This window comes from Martes martes (assembly GCF_963455335.1).
Source record: "Martes martes genome assembly, chromosome: 1".
NCBI classification, from domain to species: domain Eukaryota; kingdom Metazoa; phylum Chordata; class Mammalia; order Carnivora; family Mustelidae; genus Martes; species Martes martes.
The window spans coordinates 215,607,640-215,622,687 of record NC_137888.1 but is presented as its reverse complement, the minus strand read 5'-3'; the positions used below and the strand labels follow the sequence as shown (position 1 = coordinate 215,622,687).

Sequence of the window (15,048 nt, the reverse complement as noted above, 5' to 3'; positions counted from 1 at the left end):
AATAAATGTCATCAGAACAGTTTTACCAAGTAAAAAATGGATTACACATCTTGTTAATAAATAGGCAAATCTTTATGCCTCAGGCATCGTGCTAAATACAGGACTCGCAATTTCTCCCTCATTTAGGGACCGGCTAAGTCCGGGGCGTCTGCCGATGTGCACAGGGGCACGAAGAAGCCTCTCAGTCCTGCGGAGACACCGCCCGCCCGCAGGGGGCGCTGTGAGTCCTCTCGTTGCCCCCAGAGGGACGGGGGAACCCAGCGCCACCCCCGCGGCTCCTGGGACTTGTAGTTCCCAGCCGTGTGGTGCGCAGGCGCACTGCCGAGTCCGCCTGGGCGCACGGTGGGGGCGCACGGCGGGGGCGGTGGGGGCGGCGGTGGCGGCGCAGCGTGAGTTAACCGGGCGGGCCAGGGGGCGCGGGCCCGAGGGAGTTAGCGGGCCGGGCGGGCGTGGGCACCGCGTCCGCGTGGAGGGCCGGGGTGGGAGCCGGTGGGGACCGAGCGCTGCGCGCCCGGTGGCACCTGCGCCCGCCCCGGGGCCGGGTAGTCGCCTTCCTGGCCGGCCGCGCCTGGCGACAGGTGTGCGGGGGTCCCGGCGGGGGTCCGCGCAGGGGTCCGGGCGGGGGTCCGGGCACGGGGCCTCGGCGTTCCCGGGGAGGCGGCCGGGACCGTGGGCAAGGCCGCCAGCTCCCAGAACCGTCCCCTGCGGGGAGCCCCCGTGTGAGACCTCGGGGGCGCGCGCTGCTGGGGGGCGACAGCGGGTCAGGCCGGACTTGAAGGGAAACGCCGTGAACCTGTTTGCTCCTGACGGCGGAGCGGGGCTGGGACGCCCGGACGTCGTGGGGAGCCGGGGGTCTCCCCGGGGTCACTCTGCCTGTCCCCGTCCCCCGGGGCAGGGTCTGGGGACGTGGTGGCTGTCGTGCTGGGGAGCGGAGCGCCTGGCACCGAGCGGGGGGGCCGGGGTGCTGCTCGGACCCCGCAGCGCGGGCCGCGCCGCCCCAGAGAATGCCGCGACCCGTGTCCGCAGCGCCCAGGGGAAGAGACCCGAGTCAGATCCTGCTCACTGCTCAGCAGAATACGTTCCCAAAGGGTCAGACAGCGCGCAGCAGGGAGCCCCACACCCAGGGTCCGTGTCCCCTCCAACCCACTCCCACTGCCCTCAGGGTGTCCAGCGTCCCAGGGCCACCGGAGGGCCGCTCAGGATGGCACACGGCGTCTTGGGGCGGGTGGAATCCCCGAATCCAGGGGGTCTCTTCTGGGACTGGGGGTGATACCTGGGAACATGTGTGCTTGTCACACTGGGGGGGTTTGTGGCATGGCGTGGGTGAGGTCAGGGGGTCCGTGATCACCGTGTTGCGGGGGAGACCCTGGCTTACCCTGCGGCGCTGGGATCCTCCGTGGTATCAAGGGTCCACTCCGTTGATGTCCAGACATGGGCCAGGGGAGGGTGGAGGAAGCCGCTGACCATTCTGCCAGGGTCCCAGCACCAAGCCCTCCAGTCTCTTCCCTTTCTAGGGTGCATTTCATTGCCCTTGTGAGGAAGTCCCGGTGGGGACGCATCCGGCCTTCCTGGTGGAGAAGGGAGGAGTTTCTGTGGTTCGAACAGTGACAGGGAAAATCCTGAGCCGTGTACCGCAGCCCTGGGTGACGGAGGGCACGCAAGGGGCCACTGATGCGCAACACGAGGAGGAGGGTCTTGGAACCCCAGGAGGGGGGGCGGAGGATTGGTCCGGGAAGAGCTGGGGAGGGCTGGGGAGGGCGGGGGGACCCGGGCCCCTTGCCCGGAGCCGCAGTCAGACTCCTCAGAGCGAAGACGGACCCCACGCAGTGTGGGGGATGGGGTGGTAAGGGCGTTCGGTCCCCTGTGTGAAGCTGAGGCGAGGACCAGGAGCCCCGCCTCTCTGGCCGCTGGTGTTTGTCAGTGTCCTGGGCGGCTGGAGCTTAGCATCGCGGCCTGCGTGGCCAACGCAGCGGGAACCTCCGCTCTCGCATTCTGGAGGCCGGAGTCCGAAGTCAAGGGTCCGCAGAGCCCCGCTCCCTCCGGGGGGCCAAGGGGAGGACGCTCCCTCCTCCTCTAGCTTCTGAGGATCCCTCTCAACCCTGAGTGTCCCTTGGCTAGGAGCTGTCCCTCGTCTCTGTGTCCGTTGCCGCATGGCCTTGTCCCTGTGTGTCCGTGTCTCCTTCAAGGACACTGTCCATCACCGTGCATCAGGGCCCACTCGACTCCAGGACGACTCAAATTTCCTGTTTGCAGAGAAGGTCACCTTCCCGGGTACCGGAGGGTCGGGCCTGAGCCCATCGTACAGAGGATCTGACGCAGGGCCGGGCAGGGTTCTCCCCGGGAAGTGCCTGCTGGAGCAGAGCGCGTGTGTCCTGCTAGAGACTCACCGCGGGTGTGGCCGGCCCCGGGCCCCCTGCTCTGCCCTGCCAAGACCACGCTCGCCCAGTGACCAGGGAGTCCGCTCTCCGGGAATTCTGCAGCTCATCCTCTCTGCCTCCCCCGTTTTCCAGCTTCTGTTCTAGTTTGTCTCAGTTCAAGTTTGTAAATGGTTTGTAAAGAAGTTAACATCGCGGATTCTGTCCTCCGCGATAACTTAACCAGCTACTGGCCTTCCTGGAGTCCGCCGTGGTACCGTTTGGGTGTGTCCGCACCAGCTCTCGGTCCTCTTGCCGTCCATTACACGTGTGTTACATGGACACCGTCATACATATTTAACTGTTGACGAGCTTTTCTCTTTTTGTCAGGCGTGTTAGTGTTTTCTGTAATAGCTTTATTTAGATCAAACCCACGTACCTCACGGTTCGTTCATTTCGGGTGTGCGGTTCGGGGATGTATAGTCTATGCACAGAGTTGGGCAATCACCGGGTCTGTCTGATTCTGGAACATTTCATCATCCCCCGAGAAACCCTGCCCCCGTGAGCCGTTACCTCCCAGCCCCGTTCCCCAGCCCCTGGCAAAAACGAATCTGCTTCCCGTCCGTGGAGGGGCCTCGTCTGGGCGTGTCACACGCGTGGACTCACACCCCGTGGGGCCTTCTGTGTCTGGTCCCCTCCCTGCGCATCATGGGCGCGGGGTCCGTCCACGCAGCGCCTGTCGGGGCTCCGGTTCTCTTGAAGGCTGACTGGCAATCCGCTGTGTGGACAGAGCACCCTGTTCATCCGCTGACAGACCTTTGGGTGACTGTGCGTCACGCTGCCGTGGACGTTTGTGAACAAGTGTTTGTGCGGACGTGTGTTTCCGTTTCTCTCGGGCCGAGAGCGGGAGTGGAATCCCCGGGTCCCGTGTTAACCGGGTTTGACCGTTCAAGGAGCCGCCAGACTGTCTTCCACAGCGGCGGCCGCGTTGCCCGTGCCCACCAGTGGCACCCGGGGGTTCCATCTGTCCCCGTCCTCCCCGACCCCTGCTCCTGCCTTTCCGACGCTAGTCGTCCTGCGGGGGTGTTGGGTCTGTATCTCCCCGATGACTCGCGACCTTGGGCATCTCTCCGTGTGCTGCTCAGTCCTCTGGGTATCGGCCTGGCAGAAGTGTCTTTCCTGGAGCGAGCTCTTTCTTTGGAAGGGACTTGGGGTCTATGGAAGTGGCCAGCAGATGGCACGCAGGGTCCCCCGGGCCCTCCCACAGCTCCCCCGCGTGCCGGCTCTCAGCCCGGCTTCTTCGTTCGTGTGAGGATTCTTCGTGATGACACTGGGGTCACGGTTTGTGGGGACGGGGATACCTGATGTCCACGCCACGTCGCTGGTGACTCCAGCCTTGATCTCCCGGCTCGGTGGGGGAGGGGGGCTGGGGTTCTGACCGGTTTCTCGGGTAGTGAGGTTACCGTGTCCTCCTTGATCCACAGTGTTTGCTGGAAGCAAGTCACTGAGTCATCCCACATGGAGGGCGGGGGTTGGAGGGAGGTGAGGCTCCGCCTCCTGGAGGACGGGCATGGACGGGTTCACATGTGTGTTAAACCAGGTGCTCAGAGGCATGACTGATGTCCCGCCTCTCCTTGGAGTCTCCCCAGTAACGGAGTGTGTGCGGAGTGTCTTGTCTGCAGGGAGGGCTACTGGGGTGTTCCCGGGGTGATTTTCTGCTGATGGGGCGGGTGGTTTTTTGAAGTTTTCATCCAGGAATCCAGATCAAGCCCGTCCCAAGTGTCCAATAAATGGCCCCCATTCCTTCCTCGTGAGTCTGCGTGGGAATTTCAACTTTACGCGTGTGTGACGTCACCCAGAGTGGGCGGGCCGCTCACCTGTGGTGGGTGGGGACACAGTGGGGACCGCTTCAGGATGTCGTCACTGAGGGCCAGCGCTGGGCACTCAGCACTCTGGAAACAGTCTGTTCAGGCTCCGTGGCAGGGGGCAGGGACCTCCGGGTGGAACTGGGCTCCGTGGACAAGCGGGGGTTTGTGGCAAGGAAGCAGGAGGGGTCAGCGGGTGCACACTCGCCAAGAGGACACATCGGGGTGGGAGGCTCTGGCCAAACCGAGGTGATGGGGCTGGTGCTGCACACAGGCTGGGTGACCCCCCCCCCCAACCTGGCTAGGGTTTGGAGAGACCGGCCAGCGCTCCAGGGGGATCAGACACAGGGCAGGGGCTCTTGCTAAAACTGGGTGATGCAGAACTGAACTCAGAAGCCCAGACGCCACAGCCTGGCTGAAAGGAGGGCCCAGAGTGACCCAACTTTGGTTGGGCCATACATATAGCAATATATGTCGGGGAGAGAGTCCAGGGAGCCAGCCGGGCTGCGGGAAGGCTGACACAAATCTGAGACGTGCCCGGGGCCTGGGCGCCTGTGGGAGGCGCTCTGGAACTGAGCTGTCTAGAGTTCAAGCCTGGGTGGTCCCACCAGGTTGAATGGTGTCCCCCGGAGTTCATGTCCCCTGGAACCTTAGGATGTGAGCTTATTTGGAAATAGGATCTTTGCAGATGTTGTTAGTGAAGGTGAGGTCATATTGGAGTAGGCAGGCCTAATCCAAGGGCTTGGTGTCCTTATAAGAAGAGAGACACAGAACCGAGAGACAGCCACGTGACCACAGAGGCAGAGACCGGGGGGACGTGGCCACAAGCCCAGGGCCAGCTGGCGTGCCCAGAACCTGGAAGAGGCAGGAAGGACCCACTTCGGGAGCTGTTGGAGGGGGCACAGCCCTGAGACCTTGATCCAACTTGTGGCCTTAAGCCTCACAGTGTGTGGTCTTCTCGTTCAGTAGCCCCAGGGCATTGACACAGACTGCTTTGAAATGGAATGGGTGCGGTTCATAAGCTTCCAAGACCTTCAGTCTCCCTGTCCAAGCCTGGGTTAAGAAGCCATGAAGGCCCATGGTCTCTGTCCTGGCTTCCGTTGACCACACTCCGTGCTGGGGGGGACACCTGCAGAGATCTCCGGGTCCAGGATTTGGGGGCTGGGGACAGACCTGGGCCTGGGCCTGGGCCTCACATTCTCTTCTCCCACAGCTCTGCGGGCTCTGGAAGCTGCTTTCCCAGGAGAAGAGGATGGCTACTGGGTACCTGTCCCCCAGACCCCAGGTGAGTGGGGACGTCCTCCGGCCCGGACGATGTCCTGGGTGTCCAGGGCGAGCTCTCCTCCTGGATCTGCATGTGTTGCTGCGTGGGAAGCGAGGGAGCACTGCCCATGAGCCTCTGGGTCCCTCCGCGTCGTGGCAGGGGTCAAGGTCCCTTCCTTTCTAAGGCTGGATCAGCCTTTTAGAACCTGGGGACAGCTGCATTTGATGGGAAGCCGCCTTCTAGGGCACGAGCGTCAGGAGAGAGAGAGATGGGGAACGGAGGCCCCCATCGGCTGGGACAACACATCTGTGGGGAGCGGTAGGCAGGGTCCCTGTCCCCTAAGTCACAGCTTTGGGAACGTGATCAGTGTCTGCATCAGAAATACAGAGCGGACTGGCCACTCGGGTTCCGGTGGTCCCTCGGAGAACAAGCCCTTTCCTGTGGACGTTTGTGAGTGACCCTGACGTCCAGTCAGTATCTGTGACGTCCGGTTGGGGCCCCTGGGGAGAGGCCCTCAGTCTGCTCTGGCCCCCCACATCGAAGTCCTGGTCAGCGCAGGCACACCTGTTTTCAGGCCAGCCTGGCTGCCCTTGAGGCAGACACAGTCCCTGGGGACACTGTGAGGTTTCAGCTTGGGGCCGGTGCTGGCCCCAGGATCTGCGAGGTCAGGGCCGCAGACAGCCACCGGCTTGTCCCTTGGCAGCAGCAAACCGGAGATGCCCCAGGGCCGGGCAGTGGCCCTTCTTTTCTTGTCTCCACGTGCACGTAAACGGAGCCGCTCAGACCTGGGTGGTCAGGCTGGGGGGTCCTGGTCTGTCCAGGCCACGCGGGATCGTAAACCCCTTAGCAGCTCAAACCTGCGTCTTTAAAACCCCAACGGTACTTCTCCATCTGGGATCGCCTCTCTTTCCACGTTGCTCTCCCGTAGATATAAGTCATAAAAATCACGAGTCACGGAGACTTGTTTTTAGTATTTAAAGAGCTTCCATTTTAACCTCGCCAGGCAGCAAAAAGCAAAGAACCTGTGTCCCACGGAGACTTTTTCCCGTCTTCCCTGCCTGAGGTGATCCATTGTGGAATTACAATAATATAATTATATATATTTTTATTTATCATAATTTTAAATAAATAAGTAATATTTATTTATTATAAATATACTTAATAGGGGCACCTGGGTGGCTCAGTGGGTTAAGCCTCTGCCTTCAGCTCAGGTCATGATCTTAGGGTCCTGGGATCGAGCCCCGCATCGGGCTCTCTGCCCAGCCTCCCCCTCTCTCTCTGCCTGCCTCTCTGCCTACTTGTGATCTCTGTCACATAAGTGAATAAAATCTTTAAAAAAACAAATATATTTAAAAACTAGGAAGTGATATTTCACACTCAATTTTAATTGTACACCCGTACGTATTAGCCACGAAGTTCGAAGCCACTAAAACTGTTTCCCTTTTTATTTAATTGCAGATTGACTCAAAGCCTTGCACTGAGTTCAGCAGGTGCAGGCCTAACCTGAGAGCCGCCTGGGAAGAGGGCAGTGGGAATGTCGGGGGGTGCCCTGGGGAGGTTGCCGCAGCAGCTGCTGGCCTGAAAAGGCCTGTTTTTTCCTACTTGACCTAAAATTTTTAAAAAAGATTTTATTTGTCTGGGAGAGCAGAGTGCACGCAGAGCAGGAGCGGAGGGAGAGGGAGACGATCTCCAGCAGACTCCGCACGGAGTGGGGAAGCCCAGTGTGGGACTCGATTCTTGATCCCACGACCCGGGGTTTGTGACCTGAGTGGACCTCAAGCGCTGGACACTTGACCCACTGAGTCTCCCGGGAGCCCCCACTTTATCTAACTTTTGTGGCAGCCCTGGTACTAACTTCCTTCTTCTGGGTGGAAGAAACAGAAACATTTAACATTGGGGTACCCGGGTGGCTCAGTCCGTCAAGTGTCCAGCTCATGCCTTCACGTCGGGTCATGATCCCAGGGTCGTGAGATCAAGGATGGTGCCTGGTGTGGGGTCTCCTTGCTCAGCGGGGAGCCTGCTTCCCCTCCCCCTGCCTGTGGTCTCTTGCTCTGTCTCTGACAAATAAAAAATCTTAAAAACAAGAACAACCGATGGGCCACAGGGGCCGGTCCTGCCCGTGCACTGGCGGAGTCTGACCCTGGGCTGCCGCCCGCTCCAGGTGGGCCGCCTCCTCTGCGCGGTGGCTGCGCACGCGGGTGGAGGGACCGTTCTTGAGCGGAACTGCTGTGTTGTTTCAGGAGTCGCTGACCTGGGAGGATGTGGCCGTGGACTTCTCCCGCGAGGAGTGGGCGATGCTGGGCTCTGCGCAGAGACGGCTCTACAGAGAGGTGATGCTGGACACCTGCGCCCACCTGGCCGCCCTGGGTGAGACCGCAGCGCGAGTTCTCCCTCGGCTGTGTGCACACTCGCTCCGCGTCCACGCTGTGTGGGGAGTGGGTTGGGAAGCGGGCTTTGTGGGGTGCATACCGCGGCGGTGGCTCCTGTGCCCGTGGGGCTCATGGTGCGCCGGTCTCTTCTGCACACAGAATGGCCGCATTTCTCTGGTGTGGGATCGTCCGCGCTGCTGAGATGCATCAGGCCCCTTAGGCAGAGATAACGTCCTGAGTTCTCCTGGCTACAGAGTCATCATTAAAAAATTTCTTTGTGGTAAAATTACATAGAACATAAGATCTGCCCTCTTAGTCCATTTTCAGGTATACAGTTCAGCAGCAGTAATTATATTCCGGACGTTGTATAACCGTCAGCGCCCTTTCCAGAACCTTTTCCTCACCTCGGCGAGAAACCCCATACTCACTAGGCAGTGACTCCCCACCCCTACCCCAGCCCCCGCTCCCACCCTCTCCTCTCTGTCTGTGTGGACGGGACTCCTCTGGGGCCCTCCTGGGAGTGGAGTCCTGTGGGACGGGTCCTCCTGGGTCTGGCTCCTCTCACTTGAGCCCCGTGTCCTTGGGGTCCCTCCACATCGTGGCAGGGGTCAGCCTTCCTGAGGCTGGACCGTGTTCCCGCGTGGGGACGGACCATATTTTATTTATCTGCTTGTCCATAGATGGACACTTGGGTGGTTTCGACTTTTCGGCTGCCGTGAACATGGGTGGGCAAATAGTGCCTCAGTCCCCTGCATTCAGCTCCCTGGGGCCCATACTCAGGAGCGGAATTGCTAGGTCAGGTGGCGATTCTGTGTTTACCTCCTCGAGGCCCCCACAGCTGTTTTCCGCAGCACCGTCCCGCCGCCAAGCGCAGGGATTCCGATTTCTCCACATGCTCTCTGAGACTGACGTTCTGCTTTTGCTTTTTATTTTTTATTTTACTATTTTTCAAAGATTTTATTTATTTATTTGACAGACAGAGATCACAAGTAGGCAGAGAGGCAGGCATAGAGAAAGAAGTGGAAGCAGGCTCCCCGCGGAGCAGAGAGCCCGATGCGGGGCTCGATCCCAGGACCCTGAGATCATGACCTGAGCCGAAGGCAGAGGCTTAACCCACTGAGCCACCCGGGCGCCCTGCTTTTGCTTTTTAAAATAATCGTACCCGTCCCCCTAGGTGTGAACTGGTGTCTCCCTGTGGTTTTGATTTGCATTTCCCTCATGGCTGAGGATGTTGAACATCTTTTCATGTGCTTGCTGGCCGCTTATAGATCTTTCTCAGGGAAATGTAACAGCCACAGGTTTTTAATTAGGAAAATAAGATCTCCAGCAGGGTCAACATGTCACCTCTCCAGTGTACTCTTGTCTCTCGCAGGAGCGTTGAAGAACCAGAGTTCCGATACAGGCGTAGATGATGACGACGGCACACTTTCCCCAACACAAGCCTCTCAGGCCACCAGTCCTTCCCCAGGGGTGGGGTGTCCACTCTTTCTACCAGTGGTGCCTTTCCACTGGGAACCCGGAGAAGCCGTGTGGACGGGGGCACGAGGAACTCCCCAAACCTCCTGTTCAGGTGAGAGCCAGGCAGGTACGTGCCATCGACTGGGGGTGACATCTTGGGGACTCTCAGGGATCTCTCCACAGAGGCCCGGACTGTGTCAGGAGAAGATTTTGGTCTTGGATTGCACTTTCTCAGATGCCTTCGGTTCCTCTCCAGCAACCTTGCGCTGTGCACTAGCTCGTGCCTCCCACTGTGGGTGTGGAGAGGAGACAGCCCCGTTCTGTGGTGAAGCTCTCCCACCTGTGTTTCTCGTTACGCCTCTTTCCTCTCTGCTTTCTTGCGGATTCTTTCCCTCTGCCGTTCCCCTTCTCCCTCCTTTGGAGAGCCGTTCCTTCTACATGTACATTTTTCTCCCGTTTTCATCATTCCTGCTTCTTACCCTGCTTCCTGTCCTTAGGAACTTCTCCTGTTTCCCCCCGTTGCGTGCTGATATGGGAACATGAATTCACACGTGCCTTGCGTGCGTTGGAAGTACGTTTGTCCCACTGTTATTAAGTCAGACTTTCCTCCCCTCCCCACCTCAATTTATTTCAGATTTGGAGACTAGTCTGAAAAGCCAAGAGTCAGTTTATAAGAAGGTGGTTTTGGAGGAAGAACCAGCAGGTGGCATGGATGCCAGAAAGCTCCCCAGAGAAGACTGGGAATGTGGTCCACTTGAGAAGAACCATGAAGACTCCCGCAGGCTTCTGAGGCAAGTGGCATGCGCCCACGTGGAGGCATTTGCTCTAAAGGAGGCCACTGCCTGGCGCGTGTTTGGGGAAACCTGTAGCGTGAACTCAGACCTTGCTTTATCACAAGGAGGTCTTAGAGGAAGACGTTTCCATGACTGTGATCTTGATACTGAGAGTTTGGTAGCCGATCCATTCTTAAAACATCATCGGGTGGGATATTCAGACCAGAGGCCCCGTGAAGGGAATGAATACGGAAAAGACATCAGCCCAGACAGTCCCCATGCTCAGCACGAAGGAACGGGAACTTGTGTGTACCCAGAAAGTGGGGAGTCATTTAATCACAGTATGGCTCTTACGACTCACAACACGGCGGGGAAACCCTACGAATGCTACCACTGCGGGAAGATGTTTAATCGGAGGCATTCCCTGAGTGAGCATCAGAGAATACATACTGGGGAGAGACCCTATGAATGTCAGGAATGTGGGAGAGCCTTTACGCACAGCTCAACCCTCACACGGCACTTGAGAACTCATACTGGAGAGAAGCCGTACGCGTGCAGTGACTGTGGGAAAGCCTTCAACAGGATCTCGTCTCTTACCCAGCACCAGAGAATTCACACAGGGGAGAAGCCCTACAAATGCAAGGACTGCGGAAAATCCTTCTGCCAGAGTTCTTACCTGATCTTGCACAAGAGAACGCATACTGGTGAGAAGCCCTACGAGTGTAACGAGTGTGGAAAGGCCTTCAGTGATCGCTCCTCGCTCAACCAACACGAGCGAACTCACACCGGTGAGAACCCCTATGAATGTCATCAGTGCGGGAGAGCCTTCAGCCAGAGGTCTTCCCTCGTTAGGCACGAGAGAACTCACACTGGAGAGAAACCGTACAGCTGTCCTGAGTGTGGGAAAGCATTCAGCCAGAGCTCCTCCCTCATCACCCACCAGAAAACTCACACTAGTCAGAAAACCTACAAAATAATTGACTGTGGGAAAGCTTTCTATCAGAGCAGCCACCTTCTTGGATTTTAGAGAATGCTTGCTGCTCTGTGAAGTGACTCGTAGCCGTCCACTACGGAAGGGGGGTTGGGTTTTGCCCGTCTGATGTTCTGTTTGAAAAGAAGCAGGCGTAGGCCACATTCTTGAGGAGAAGCAGGGAGGTCCGGATCTGAGAAGGGACCTTTTACTGGGGAAAATTAACACTGAGCCATGCCCGGTGCCTGACGTTTTGGAGAAGACTGATGCACGTGAACGCTAACAGGCAGTGCGATTTTGCTGAGAATTGTCACATTGATTCTGTTTTTGAAACTAAAGATACTCTGTTTCAGCGTTTTGTTTGAAAATTCAGTATTTTGTTTCAGTGGTCTGTGTCAGTATTTTACATAGTCATCCTGCCCCTGTTGGTCCCGCAGCTCGGTCCTGCCTTGTTTCGTGCCCTGCTACGGCAAAGCGGAACGTGTGCTAGTACAGAAAGAGCTTCGGGTGCGAAGTGGAAAGTGAAGAGTGCAAAATGGTGTGTGCGATTCTATCCAGGGAAGTCAAGATGTGTATGTGTACGCGCGGGCACAGAGGCCGGACAGGGATGCAGAGGAATGAACAGAATTTGTCTGTCAGAATGACCTGATCGTGTGTGATTTTTCTACCTTCTGCCCTTTCGTTTGGTAGTGCTGCAACGGTCTTGACAGTCAGTAGAAATCAGACGACCCCGAGGTGTATGACGTTTCTTTGATCCGCCAAGGTGAGGTGGACCTGCCAGAGTGGAGACCACGAGCTCGGGTGTGCGTCAGTGTCAACGTTCACTGGTCGCTTGCTTGCTCTGTTTCCAGCCTCACTCTAGCTCTGACACGTGGTTCCCTGTTTAATCTGAACAAGGCCATGAGATGGGAGCTGTTCACGAACCTACGTGACAGAAGGGGAAACAAATAAGGTAACTTGTCGAAAGTCAGACGAGTAGAACGTGGCAGAGCCAGGATCTGAACTTGAACCACCTGGGCAAGGTGTGTGCCACGTTTGGGCGCAGGGAGCTGTGTTTTCTAAATTCTCCCTTGGGAGCCCCCCAACTTCCATCTGAATCTTCCCTCTCTGGGGAGCTGGTGAGGACAGTTGCCTGTCAGATCTCCTTCCAGCTAAGTGAGACCCGATCACATTGGCGGTGTTGCCGTCCTCCACAGTGGAGATCCCTCGTCTGGAATCCGTGTAGAGCCCACTGGGCCGATGGGTGTTTCTTGAAGGGTTCTGTGGATGGTCTTGAGCCAGACACGGCACGTGTGCTGGGGCACAGGGTGTCATCCGGGGCAGCGTCTCCCTTTCATCCCGTTCTGAGGACTGGCGGATGGGGTGTCATGAGTGCACTGTTTTTCAGTCTCGATCCCTCGCTGCCTCCAACAATTATTTGTAGAGAACCTGAGCTCCTTGTGCCAGGTGGCCGTGCGTAAGAAAGACGAGGTGTCTGCCCTCCCTGCCCATGTGCCCCCGTAGGGTGGAAGCAGGGTGGCCTCGTGGGTTGTGACATGTGCAGTCGCCCGAGTGTGTCTCTCAGAAAGGTTCTGCAGTTGGTTGGATACTCTGCTGTATCCGTCTTGATAGTCTTAATAACTTTGAACAAAGGATCCCCTCCCCCGCTATTTTTTTATTTTGCAGCGAGCCTGGCTCACTGTGTAGCCACGCCTGGGATGGAGCGAGGGGCCAGGATGCACAGGAAACAGCTAACTACACACTCTACTTAAATATTACAGATTTTGGTAGTGCTCTGGGGGACTTAGGGTGCTGCTGTGATAGAGGATACGAGAGGGACCAACCTCAGGGCCTTCTGAGAACCTGATACTTGATTGGAGATGTGAGTCTGGAGCGTCCAAGGGCAGTAATTTAACCAGAGGCAAGCTGAAGTTTAGCTTTGTTTTCATGTATTTAACAATATACATATTTACAAGGGTGTCTGGCCAGCTCGGTTGGTAGAGCGTGCAACTCTTGATCTCAGGGTCGTGAGTTCAAGCCCCACGTTGGGCGTGGAGCCTACTTAAAAATATATTTACAATGTTCGTTTTGATTTCTCTGACTCAAAAGTATTTTGAGAGAGAGTATATATTTTTTTAAACTTTTGGGTGTTTCAATACCCTTCTCCCTCTTTTTAAAAACAAATTCTTTTTCTTGTCTGATTGCACTGGCTCAGTGCTTTAGTACAGGGCTGAACAGGAGTGTTGAGAACAGACCTCCTTGCTTTGTTCCAGATCGTAGGGAAAAGCGTCCAGTCTTTCACCATGGAGTGCAATGTTTTCTGTGGGCTTCCCGTAGATTTCATCATCTTTATTCCATTTCTGCTTTCATCGTGCTGTGGTCTGAGAAAACCGGTGGGATTTAGTACAGTTTAGCGGTAGATACACGAGTGTTCAGAAAGTTACTCGCTGCATGTTCTGTGTGGTGGAAATGTTGTAGGACGGTTTCAAACCCCTCCCCTTCTCCTGGGATTGGGATTCTCATTAACACACGCTCTTGGGAGGAATGCAGAAAACCAGCCCTCCTAACGTTTCACAGAAGGATGCTCATGTGGGCCGAACTCCTCGCCAGAATATCACCTGTCTACAAAGTGCTACATTTCAAACACCAAGACGATGTTCTCCGAAAACCTGCCGGGTCACTCCACGCTGGGCAGGTTGTAGGAGCAGAGTCAGGTTGAAGGAGCACCTGGAAAGTTCAGCATTGTCTCAGGAAAAATGAGGTTGGCAAGAGGCATTCTTGGTGCCGTGACCAGAGCCGTTTTCCTCTGATTCGGACCCACAGTGTGAGTTTCCTGCCACTGCTCTAACAAATCACACATTCAGTGACTTAAAACAGCCGATTTCTTTAAAAGTTCTGGAGGTAAAGAGGTCCAAAACCAAAGTGCTGGCGAGGCTATGTTCTTTTTGGAGAGCCTAATGGAGAATGTGTTCCCTTATCTTTTCTCTCTAGAAGCCATTCAAATTCCTTGGCCCCACCATCCCCCCTCCGTCCTCCCTGCCAGGAGCGCGGCGTCTGCCCATCTCTGAGGACCCCCGCCCTCTGCCTCCCTCTTGTGAGGCCCTTGTGAGGACCCTGGGGCCCCGGGAACCCAAGATCACCCCCACCTTGGAGTCTTAATCACCTCTGCAAAGTCCCTTTTGCCACACGAGGTGACGTATTCCAGTCCCCGTGATTAGGGCGTGTGCACAGTTAGAATGCCTTCAAGCCGCCCGCCACACCTTTCCCACTTTGCTTTATGACGTGGGGTGGAAATCCTGTGAACCGGGTCTGCTGTGTAGACTCCCCCGACAGTAGAACCTACTCACCGAAGAGGCTGCCCGAGGGAGACGGGGTCTTGCCCCTTCCTGTCCCTGTCCCGGCTGGCAGCTTTGAGACCTCGATCTGCGAATCACACTCTACCTTGACACACTTCTTTCCCTGGGGTACTATAGTTTTTTCCTTTTTCTCTGGTTGCAGTGAACGTTTTGCAAGAATTCACAGACCAGCTTCATTTTTCACCTTAATAAATGAAATGACATGTCCTTTATTATTTTTTTAAAAGATTTTATTTTATTTTTTTAAAGATTTTATTTATTTATTTGACAGATGGAGATCACAAGTAGGCAGAGAGGCAGGCAGAGAGAGAGAGGAAGCAGGCTCCCCGCTGAGCAGAGAGCCCGATGCGGGGCTCGATCCCAGGACCCTGAGATCATGACCTGAGCGGGAGGCAGAGGCTCAGCCGCCTGAGCCCCCCGCGCCCCCGCAGGTCCTCTCTGAGGGCTGCTTAGGGGACGTTTATCTGAACACATCGCAGGCGGACCGGGGAGCTGGAGGTCCAACCCCGGGCCCAGTCCTAGGGCAGATTCCTAAATCCAGTGGCTTATTGAAGCTTAGGAGTCATTAATCCACATGAAGCCAAAAAGTATATCATCATTATTTTCAATAGTCTATTAAATTCATTAAATAAATCTTTTTATTTAAAAACATTGTTCGTG

The 15,048-nt window shown here is 56.4% G+C and overlaps 1 protein-coding gene across 1 annotated transcript; it reads left to right on the top strand.

The window, feature by feature from the left end:
- Positions 1–315: 315 nt before the first annotated feature.
- On the top strand, positions 316–11,431 carry ZNF554 (zinc finger protein 554). Its single transcript, XM_080821213.1, has 5 exons — positions 316–389; positions 5,433–5,504; positions 7,724–7,850; positions 9,225–9,422; positions 9,945–11,431. Exons 2-5 carry the CDS (start codon positions 5,472–5,474, stop codon positions 11,108–11,110), a joined length of 1,524 nt encoding a protein of 507 aa, XP_080677339.1. The 5' UTR covers positions 316–389; positions 5,433–5,471; the 3' UTR covers positions 11,111–11,431.
- Positions 11,432–15,048: the final 3,617 nt, after the last annotated feature.

Bases quoted from the DNA above. Each gene is read 5' to 3' on its own strand.
- ZNF554 (XM_080821213.1), top strand. From the start codon at position 5,472: ATGGCTACTGGGTACCTGTCCCCCAGACCCCAG. The intron at 7,851-9,224 runs GTGAGACCGCAG...TGTCTCTCGCAG, and splicing joins CGCCCACCTGGCCGCCCTGG to GAGCGTTGAAGAACCAGAGT. The intron at 9,423-9,944 runs GTGAGAGCCAGG...AATTTATTTCAG, and splicing joins TCCCCAAACCTCCTGTTCAG to ATTTGGAGACTAGTCTGAAA.